The 10,088-nt window shown below is 47.6% G+C and overlaps 3 protein-coding genes across 3 annotated transcripts; 2 read left to right on the top strand and 1 right to left on the bottom strand.

Moving 5' to 3' along the window:
• Positions 1–3,043: 3,043 nt before the first annotated feature.
• On the top strand, positions 3,044–5,906 carry GGI43DRAFT_29069 (Mis6-domain-containing protein). The gene is made up of 7 exons (XM_083201383.1): positions 3,044–3,239; positions 3,293–3,740; positions 3,806–3,929; positions 3,985–4,155; positions 4,208–4,471; positions 4,543–4,660; positions 4,730–5,906. Exons 1-7 carry the CDS (start codon positions 3,185–3,187, stop codon positions 5,698–5,700), a joined length of 2,151 nt encoding a protein of 716 aa, XP_083066512.1. The 5' UTR covers positions 3,044–3,184; the 3' UTR covers positions 5,701–5,906.
• On the bottom strand, positions 5,906–7,537 carry GGI43DRAFT_29060 (CCR4-NOT regulatory complex subunit CAF16). The gene is made up of 2 exons (XM_083201382.1): positions 7,088–7,537; positions 5,906–6,996 (listed from the first exon to the last, which is right to left on the bottom strand). The coding sequence occupies exon 2, from the start codon at positions 6,973–6,975 to the stop codon at positions 6,112–6,114; it is 864 nt and encodes a 287-aa protein (XP_083066511.1). The 5' UTR covers positions 6,976–6,996; positions 7,088–7,537; the 3' UTR covers positions 5,906–6,111.
• Positions 7,538–7,633: 96 nt separating this feature from the next.
• GGI43DRAFT_391498 (DNA-directed DNA polymerase delta subunit POL31) lies at positions 7,634–9,857 on the top strand. The gene is made up of 4 exons (XM_083204451.1): positions 7,634–8,012; positions 8,064–8,373; positions 8,483–9,428; positions 9,514–9,857. The coding sequence occupies exons 1-4, from the start codon at positions 7,969–7,971 to the stop codon at positions 9,732–9,734; spliced, it is 1,521 nt and encodes a 506-aa protein (XP_083066510.1). The 5' UTR covers positions 7,634–7,968; the 3' UTR covers positions 9,735–9,857.
• The last annotated feature ends 231 nt before the right edge of the window (positions 9,858–10,088 follow it).

Below are 10,088 nucleotides of genomic sequence, written 5' to 3'. Positions count from 1 at the left end.
CAGCAGCGATTACAATGAATCAGAACAGGGCTCGCACTGCCAGGCTCCATAATTCCAAATGATTCAGCATGCATTGGAAATATAACCCTAATCTTGCCTAGTGTTCAATGGTTGGGCTGGACAAGGGACCAGAACGATTCGATGGATACAAAAGATTCTCACGACAAGGGAAGACCGGGGGGAGGAAATGTAGGGATCAACTCCGCGTGGGGGGTTGGTAGGATTGACCATGGATCCATTTAGACCTCAAGCACACTCAACATAAGATGTGGCAAAAATTGCACATCTGGTCCACCATTAACTGAAGGATTTGGCCATTTGCGGCCATCAGACGAGATGGCGCTGAAAGGCAGCTATCACCGTGTGAAATCCCTCAACTTTTGTGAATCTTGCTTCGCTGGCCCTGACCCTGGCACAACGAACATTGAGCTATCGAAATAAGAAAGGGGGAGAAAACTTGGGCTAAAGTTGGCACAAGTAGGAGATGCGTCGTAAAAATTAGCCAATAAATCGAAGCAAACAGTAAGGTATGGAGGACATTAGGGCCATAAGGTTGTCCCAAAGCAAACAGAGACAGGGAGCAGGGAGCCACTTGACCCAGTAACCCACAGATAGCACTCATATGAGTGTTGAAAGTTTACTAGAAATTCCAGGGCACCAAACGAGTTGTACCCTAGCCTGAACATGGTTAAGCCGGCATATTGCCGTTTTGTGAGGCAGGCAATGTTATCAAAGATGCCAAGTACACAAGGTGCAGTGTAAGTAAGACCGATGATCAATCTTGACTTGGTATAGAGGATGGGGCCAAGACTATTCTAGGAAGTCATCCACTGCCAAAGACTTAGCATCCACTTGGATTGAGCTTTTATAGGCCTGAGAACTGCCCAATTGAGATCGATTACCCATCCCACCTTTGTTGTCCCACCGTCACAGCAGCTTCATGCGGTGAAACAATGTGTAGTAAAAAGAATATTTCACCTTTAGGTGGCTTCACCCGCATGAGATATAATTGCCAATAAGATACAATCCAGCAAACAGGCAAAAAGGCAGGGGGCTCTCGTATGATGCTCACTGGGCCAATCGGACGAGAGCCATGTTGCGTTGGGCATACACTAGCCATTCAAGAATAAATGCCCTCCGATAGGTGTGGTGGCCAAGTAATAGACTGTTTCTGAGCTGTATCATGCAATGCAACGCATATTTATTTGCTTGTACGTCTGATACATGTACAAGACTGAGTCGTAGACAGAGCTCTGGCGGGTATATATTCGGCCTAGCGCTGGTTTAATATGCCGGAATGATGGGGCCGGTCGCCGGTCGCCGGGAAGGGCGGCGGGAGAGCTTCAAGGATCGGCGAGTAGTGCCGCTTGTGGCAGCCATGTTTCGTAATGCATCTATAATGGGCTAATACCAGCCGGCGTAGTGAGATAAAAAGCATCGTGGTAGGAAGGACAAAGAAAGATGAAGGGAGAAGAATGTCTGCTTAGCAGGTTGGATAGATTCTAAATTCGTATTCGGGTTTGCACAGAGCGTAGAAACGGGAAAAGAGGCAGGTACGGAAATAGGGTAGGCACGCAGGGTGTTGCCTTCTTGGAGGTGGCTTCCTAGCATCAGGAAAGAGTCGCCACTGGATAGTATCCAAGACGAAACGCCAAATGAATATTCATGTAAGTGCCTACTCTATAGCATGGAGATAACATGGATGGTAAAATTAAGCAGCCGCTTAGTAGCAACTTAGTAAGTATTCAATAGTAGCCAACACTAGATTAGGGTATACGAGACAGTCTACGGAGTACTTTTCTTACAGGTACCTTGTGAAAGAGACTTTGCTTCATGAAGAGTCGGATTCAGACGGTAGAGACACTAGGACTATCCCCCAAAAGCATCATTTACCAAAGAGAGTAATTAAGTGAGCTGGTTGATTCCGTATCTACTAGCGAGTGCATAGTATTTGCCAACTGATATCTATCTTCTGCCTCACACAGCAGGTTGAAGGGGCTTGAGCTTGTAGGAGCCTGCAGCTTACTGTGATTCAATAATGTTACTAATACGCAATCCCCGAAATATTCCCCGTTAAAACATTTACTTGCCAGGCAATCACGGACTGAGGCCGCTCAAATACATGGAGCGACTTCTACAAGCCCACCCAGTACCCAAGTTGCCAAGCCAAATACAATTATAGTAGATACAAATAGCAGACAGGGGCGGTATTTACTGATATAGGCGGGTAAATCCCAATTGATGGGCACTAGCACGAGCCCTGATACCTCTCCTGTGTGGACAATAGAATTGTACCTGCAGTAGCCCAATGGCACAGCACCAACGCCTGCCACGTCGCGATCATCGAGGCCTACGACGCTTACAATGGAGCGAAATGATTATTTCCTGCATATTCGTACAGCGGCTAAAATGGAGAAGAGACAATCTTGGCCAAATTTCTCATGCCTCGCATATCCTCCATCCTGCTATGACATCTCGGGATTGAAGCCGGAATGCAAGCTGCATGAAAGAGCCAGGCTTTACACCTATGTGGCACTGTGTGAAATATTTCAATACGGACTATGAGCATTTGAATTTCGCTTCGGTTCTAGGCTCATTTCAGATACGCTTACAGTGCGGAGAACTGTGACACGACAGATATGCAATGCTGCCGCTAGCTTGACGCAAGACAACTCGCTGCTTCACGCTCCATAATGGTCTATTAGCCCATCCAGGCCTCAATCAATCCCTTACACACGCTGCATCTTATCCACACACACAATTGCTATTTCTGCTCTCCTATTCAACTGCATCTAAGTCGCAGGTGTCCAATAAGCCTTTGGCCGGCGCAGACCTGCACGCGCTAGATAGCTTCTCCACAGGCCATACAGCTAAGCACTCAACAGGAAATTCATCCAGGTGACGATATCGCCATCCTCACTGGGCACGACACAACAAGACGCCGGACAGCGGGCCAAATCAGAACGTGGCGTTCTTATTTTGTCTCGTTTCTATGAAAGTCTCTCCACTGGCTGCAACAGCTGCAGGATGAAAAATTGGCAATTGCGCCGCCTTGTTTTCTGATTCGTTTTGGCGACTGACGCGCCACAACGTGTTTTGAACCAATCTGGGTTCTTGCGTTCTCCAATCACCGCCATAGCCCTCACTTTCTCCTTTTCTCTTTATATCACCAAATGACGAGGATATGTCGTCTTCTGCAGCCAAGGAGATTGACGCACTCATTCGCGATGTGGCTGCGGGTGAGTGGGCCAAAATGCCCCCTTTGGTGTAGCATTTACTTACCGTATGTTAGCTTCCAAGTTACCAGCCAAGTCCCGGATGGGAGATGTCAGGTCTACAGTAGCAAGCCTGACATCTTTGGCGTATGAAAATGGCCTATTGCCAGAAGCATTGGATCAGCTTATTGATCTGGTTGTTACACCCAGCCACCTCGATCAGGCCAGTCGAGCTGCCATAGTCAGAAATCTATATCCTGTCTCTAGAGTGTCCCGCGATATTGCCATTCGTGTTATTGGTGCTCTTGGCCATGGAGCACTTAAACCGTCACTCAATATCCAGGTAGCGCTTCTGAAATGGCTCATCATGATCCACCACGTGCTGGAAACCCCAGCCGTGCTCGCTCAAGCTTATGGTGTTCTCTTCAATTTACTCAATACAGCTGCGATTCGACCGAATCTCTGTCACATATTGGCACTTATCACACGAAGGAAACATGTTAGACCTTTTAGGATCCAGGCTCTGTGAGTATCTCGTCAGAAGGAGAGAGCGATATCTCAGAAAGGATCAAAAACTAACTAGGTTTTAGCTTGAACTTATCACGCCAGACAGCCAATGATCCTTATTTAATCGGCCTTCTTAGAGTCTACAAAGATTATTATCCTGAAATCATCTTGGGAGAGTTAGTTCGTGGCAGGGCTTCAGCCTTCAAGGTTTGTTAATGGCAACAGCACAGATACTAGTTGACCTAGACTAATATTGCCTCAGCACCCGGATATATCGTGGAAAGAAAGGCTTCAAGAAGTACAAGAGGCTTATACTCTGCAAGCAGAAAAGGATTCCCAAGCCGTTCTCGATGGCTTCCGGGTTAATCGCCCCACTGGCCGCGGCCAAGGAAGTAGAGTTGTACCAGCCGTCCACACGTCTCATGCCACAGAGGTAATTATGGCTATGACCTCCAAGACCCCTTAATATACTAATATTACTCCAGAATTCTGTTACTTTGGAAGAAGTCGAAAATATCACAGGCTTTGTACAGAATATTGACAGGATAGAGCTACCTAACCAACTTGTGGCCGTCCTCGCCGACCCCTTGCTGCAAAAGCTACTGCTTCTGCGTCCAAATGCAGAGGCTTATCAACGGGTAGCGAACTGGCTCAACTCTGTTCTACAGAATGTTATTGATGGAGATGCTGATGAAGCTGTGCTCTGGGAAGTTTTGGACGTCGTGAAAGACTTTGTTGTCCAAAGTAAAGTAAGCTGAAGCTCTTGCGGATATATGGGCCGTCTGTCTATTTCAAGACCGGTGCTGATACAAGATTATAGTCTATACCTCCCGTTATCCTTAGCTTTTTTGCTATATTTTTCCAACAATGGAATGGGTCTGGTCAGCATGGTTCCATTCTACAAATTCTGTCGTTTACTCCTCTTGTAGAGTTCCAAGGCAAGCATCCGCTCCTCTCGGAAATATATTTCTGGCTATCAACGCCTATCAGCTAACTCTTCCATTTAGAACTGTATGAACGTATCTTGCAACCATTAGAGCTAGCTATCTTGGATAATACGCCAGGCTCTCAGGTTGAAATTTTAGGCCTGTATACCAACATACTCCGTCACTGGATTGCCATATTACAATCGAGCGATCCAGTCCCGGCCCACGCAAATACGAGCGTCACGGCGTTGATACGCCATACCGGGCGACTTAGTCTCACTCTTCTACAAACCTCTCCCACAGAGTCGGTGAATCTTGCCATCGTCGAATTCTATGAACAGGCGATCCGCCTCGTCAATGACGATTCTCTCAAGTACTATATACGGATTGAATTGCCACCATCCGAACTGATTTATACATTCTTATTCAGCAGTTCTGTGGCCACCATGTCCCGCTTATGCGGCATCTTGGCGTGCTACAAAAAAGGCTTCGAAATGGCCATGTCGACAAAGGCAAGAAATGACGGCTCTAATCGAATCGACGCACTGTCCTATGACCGAGCCTACGTGAATCTATACAACGGGTATCTCATGGATATCTGTAACTGCTTCTGGCGAAGCAGGGCCTTTAGCGATGCGGATACTAATTCTCATGGCTGCTTGATGCCACGGGCTACCGTGTCCAACCTAACGGCATACGTATCTTCAGTGGACAAGACGTTCTCTCTGCCTTCACTTCTTACTCTATCATATTCGCCTGTACTCTGTTTTCAAAGCATTCGCTCGGTACGAGATCTTGAGGACGCCGCCATCGGAAGCAGCGGTAGCGCTATCAGGACAAGGCACGCTGGGCCTGTGACACAAAACAGTCTTTCGAAATTAGCTGTTGCGGGAGGTATACAGCTTTCGTGGCAAGACTATCGCATCGAAGTTTTGAGATCACTTGCGGAAAAGAATCTTGGTGGCATCGCTGAGCTCTTGAAAAACACTATGACAGTGCTGAAGAACTCAATGGATGCAACACCGCGAGCACGGGCAAAAATGTCCATCTAGATGAAGAAGAAGCTAGAGAGAAAGAAAAATATTGCAATCTCTTATGGTGGCTAGATATTGATTAGGTCTAGTTGAAACAGACCAGCTGCCTATATCCCATCGGTTGAAATTCAGGGTATCATCAAAAGAAACAAAAAGAAATAAATAAATGCGATTTATCCATCAGCTATCCCATCCCAGGGTGTTGAAAACAGAATGAAACTGAAATCCGGCTGTGAAGGCAGAGTTGAGGCCTGCCCCTCCGCCAAATAGCCAACGCCATGCACCGTTGAATGCTGTGCTCACCGACCAGTTATGACAACAAAGAAAAGATCCACCTTATGCATCGTCCGATAAGCCGTTGAAGGCATCATCTCCAAAGAAATGTTTTCTCCTTGGATTGAGAAAACTCGTGCTTTAGGCACTGCTTTTTTAGTTCTCCCTTTGCTTGGACTCATCGCCATATCCTCCAATCTTGATGGCACCAAATCCATAAGTCTTGCCTTCAGGACCCCGATTGACCTGGCTTCTCGGTCCTCTCTCCTTTAGATCATCCCTCAACCAACCCATGACCAAGTCTCCGAGACGGCTATTGCCGGTGGGTCCAACGGTTGAATCAACGGCCTGCAGCATGTTTTCAGCAGTGTCCCACTCCTTGACAGTGCCGAGATGCATGTGGACGAGGTGGGTAGGCCAGCCAGCCAAGTTATCCAAGATGTGGGTAGCATAAACGATGGTACACTCCCGGTTCTCCGTCTCCCGCTTCAGCCAGTCGAGGAACTCATAGCGAGTCAAGACATCAAGGTCGACAGTGATCTCATCCAAGAAGAGCACGGTCCAGGGGCGCAGAAGACCCATCGCCAGCTGGACTCTGCGACGCTCACCGTCGGATACGGCATGCATACGCCAGTTGATGTCGATATCAAGCATGTCAACCAGCTCGTCACGGCGCTCAGGGTAAGCATCGCCGCCAACAGATCGAAGCAGCTCCATGACGCCAATGTCGTTGCGCACGATGGGGTTTAGCACCCACTCGAGACCGAGATAGGTGACGCCTTCGAGGCTGTCTTTGAAGGGATCGACGCCACAGATGGAAATGGCATCTCCCGGGGCCAGGCGTTTTCCAGCCAGAAGACGCAAAAGGGTCGTCTTGCCAGCACCGTTGGCACCAATCAGAAGAGTTCGTGAGCGTGGAGGCAGATCAAGAGTGATGTTCTGAACACCCGTGGAAAAGTCTGGAAAGGTGTAGGAAAGACTCCGAGTCACGATTTGAGGGGGATTCTGCTGAGATGACATGTTGGCGGTTTACCGGGTGGCCTGGAATGAATGAGGTTATGAAAGATGTGGTGTATGATATGTGTGTATGTGAGAGTAACAAAGAGAGAAGAGTGAGTAACAGATTTCCTACCGCTTCATATACCCAGAAACATCAAGACAGGCTCAGTAATCACAAACCCCACTGGCGAAGTTTTCTAGCGCCAGCGTCGTCTTTTCTCGGCTTCTTGGAGTGGGATTGCACTTCTCAAATATGGTGGGGAGGGGTCGTCTTTTACGGAGCGCTCCGTGCAACATTCAATTCATGCCTGAATCGAAAAGGCCAGCCCGGAGCACGCCGCTGAGAGCCTTTAGGAGATAGCAGGGGTCTAGGCCTATAAGACGCTGTAGCGACCAAATAGAGTATTATAGTGGGCTACTTTAATGGTTGAGACAGCTATGTACTTTACAGTGAGTGGCCAAAAGTTCATAAACGCCCCACTCCGAATGCGCCGCATTCCAAAATGCAACAACCCTATTTTTCTAATTATACATCACTTTAATATATTATAAGCAAAAGAATGTATAAAGATCTATGTATTTATTTTGACATAGAAACTATACTATATATATAAATATTTAAAGAAAAAAAAAGAGTGATATATTCGCACACTTTTAACCGCTAATAAGTGTACATTACCCTTAATCCGGCTTCGGTCGGTCATAGTGAGAATGGTCACTAAGGCACAGGCTAGCTGTAGGTACTTGGTGTGTGACCTCGCGTGTCCGACGCGGGGCAGCGCAAAAAAAGTACAGGCAAAGCGCGTCGAGCTTTCACCACCATTAGAGCTAAAGTGCCCTACCTTAAGCCTGCTCACGATAGGCACTAGATGTCATTTATCCCAATAATCAATCCGCGACCAAACCACACAACGCGTATTCGAAAAAGCACGACCACGGCCTAACTTAGCATAACCGTCGGATAAAAATTACAATCCACGAAAGCTTCAGCCATTGCTGCTGACAGTCGCCATCATGGTCAAGCTCGAAGATGTCTCCAGTCTCTTGCAGACGCCTGCGTATGTCCTCACTCTCCAGTCTGTACGCCTCAATTCTAACGCTGATACAAGGGATATCTCTCAGAAAGCGCCTATCCGAGCAGAGTCAACATACAAACCGCTCCACTCCTTCGCCTTAGAGAAGCAGCGATCCTACAAGCAACAGTTTGGCGATATGTACTTCTTGCGGCTCACCAAGATCAAGCCCGCGGTAGAAGAGGTGGCTGCAAAGGCGTGGGAGGGCACAGAAATTGGCGGCGAGCGAGCTACGAGGGTTGAAAGAGTGCTTGATGTTCGGCAGGGCGAATTGTGCTGGGTTGCAGGAACGGTTTATATGGACATGAGGCTGAAACCCAATATCCTTGAGGATGTGTCCAAAGATGTGAGTATCTTCTCTCTTCAGCCAACATGTGCATATATTCGCCATGGGAAAAGGGTCGGCATACAGGCTTAACAATACGATACTAACTATCAATCTGTCAAATTACTAGCGTTGGCTATCTGCGCCCATCTCCTCGCAAAAGTACTACTCCGACGACGGCTCCGATCAGATCATGTTGGAAGACGACTCAGGTCGTGTCCGCTTAGTCGGCGACGTGCTCAATAATATCCCACTTGTCACCGGTTGCATTATTGCCGTTATGGGCACCGAGAATACAAACGGCGAGTTCGAGGTCATTGACCTCAAGGTTCCTGATTTGGCCCCTCAGCCAGAGCGGTGGGCTCTCTCCAAACCATCTACCGCGAGCGGCAAACCTGAAGGTGAGGATACAGAAATGACAGATAGTCCTTCTCAGAGCGGTGGCAAGAAGATTGCCATTGTATCGGGATTGTCCTTCTCTGGCACCGATGCCTCGTATGATCTTGAGCTAGATCTTCTATTGGAATATCTGCTTGGAGAGGCACTCGGCCCTGACGAGCAGACCAAAGCTTCACAAATCAGTAGGCTCATCATCGCTGGCAATTCTATTTCCACCGTCAAAGAGAAGGATGACGACGAAGGCGGCGAGGAAGAAGACGAAAAGAAGACAGTGCAGAAGAAATACGGCTACGATGCCAGCGCTTATAACCCCGTACCATCCCAGCTCTTCGACCAATTTGTCTCGGAGCTGTTACCTTCCATCCCTGTTACTCTCCTCCCCGGTGCCCAGGACCCCGCCAACGCGAGCTATCCTCAACAACCTGTTCACAGCGCCATGTTCCCCCTTTCTCGGGCCTATGCATCGGAACCCGGCGCAAAAGCAGCATCACAGCCTGGATGGTTCGACCCCGTTACGAATCCCTGGGAAGCAGAAGTAGAAGGCTGGAGGATATTAGGCACAGGCGGCCAAAACGTGGACGACGTGTTCAAGTATATCGAGAGTGACGACCGATTAGGTATGATGGAGGCCATGTGCAGATGGAGGTGCTGTGCTCCCACCGCACCCGATACATTATGTATGTTTTCCCTTCCCTCTCTCCCTTATCCTTTCTATGTCTCAGTTCTTTTCTAGTAGTGGTCAAGTATTGATGAATTCGCTAGGGAGTTATCCATTCCAAGAAGATGACCCTTTTGTCCTCAAGACCTGCCCTCACGTCTACTTTGTCGGCTGCCAGCCTGAGTTTGCAACCAAAGTCATTCATGGCCCTGAAGGCCAAAGCGTTAGACTGATTGCTGTGCCGTCGTTTTCGAAAACGAAGGAATTTGTGTTGATGGATACGGAAACCTTGGAAGTGACAAGAGTAAAGATTGCGTCAAGATGAAACGTGCGATGAATTTAAAATTATGAGATATATATCTGTATATCTTGACATATAAGAAATATTAATAAAGCTACGACGAAGATATGTATGACATAGATAATTTAAAAAGAGTCTTTCTATTTACATAGCTACCTGTAGTCCTGTTTTATCTATCAGCTGTCAGCTTGACACCAGGAGCTGATGTACTACAGAACAATCAGTCTCGGCATACCGACCATCTTCGCCTAGAGCTAAACGAGAGCTATATAGAGCCTTTCCATGTTCGAACAGAAGAAGGAATTATATAGAAACCTACAGACAATTATGACTGTCCTTTCCAGCGTGGATTAGAACCCCATTTACAGCGCCAAAAAA

The sequence above is a fragment of the Trichoderma evansii genome (assembly GCF_050947405.1).
Source record: "Trichoderma evansii strain SZMC 28006 chromosome Unknown GGI43scaffold_1, whole genome shotgun sequence".
NCBI lineage: Eukaryota > Fungi > Ascomycota > Sordariomycetes > Hypocreales > Hypocreaceae > Trichoderma > Trichoderma evansii.
Note: the sequence above shows the minus strand (reverse complement) of the source record. Positions and strands in the feature narration are given on the sequence as shown.

Excerpts from the sequence above, each read along its gene's own strand:
- GGI43DRAFT_29060 (XM_083201382.1), bottom strand. The coding sequence starts at position 6,975 with ATGTCATCTCAGCAGAATCCCCCTCAAATCGTGACTCGGAGTCTTTCC.
- GGI43DRAFT_391498 (XM_083204451.1), top strand. The coding sequence starts at position 7,969 with ATGGTCAAGCTCGAAGATGTCTCCAGTCTCTTGCAGACGCCTGC. Across the intron at positions 8,013-8,063 it reads AGTCTCTTGCAGACGCCTGC|GGATATCTCTCAGAAAGCGC; the intron begins GTATGTCCTCAC and ends CGCTGATACAAG. Across the intron at positions 8,374-8,482 it reads TTGAGGATGTGTCCAAAGAT|CGTTGGCTATCTGCGCCCAT; the intron begins GTGAGTATCTTC and ends TCAAATTACTAG.
- GGI43DRAFT_29069 (XM_083201383.1), top strand. The coding sequence starts at position 3,185 with ATGTCGTCTTCTGCAGCCAAGGAGATTGACGCACTCATTCGCGATGTG. Across the intron at positions 3,930-3,984 it reads GCAGGGCTTCAGCCTTCAAG|CACCCGGATATATCGTGGAA; the intron begins GTTTGTTAATGG and ends ATATTGCCTCAG. Across the intron at positions 4,472-4,542 it reads ACTTTGTTGTCCAAAGTAAA|TCTATACCTCCCGTTATCCT; the intron begins GTAAGCTGAAGC and ends ACAAGATTATAG.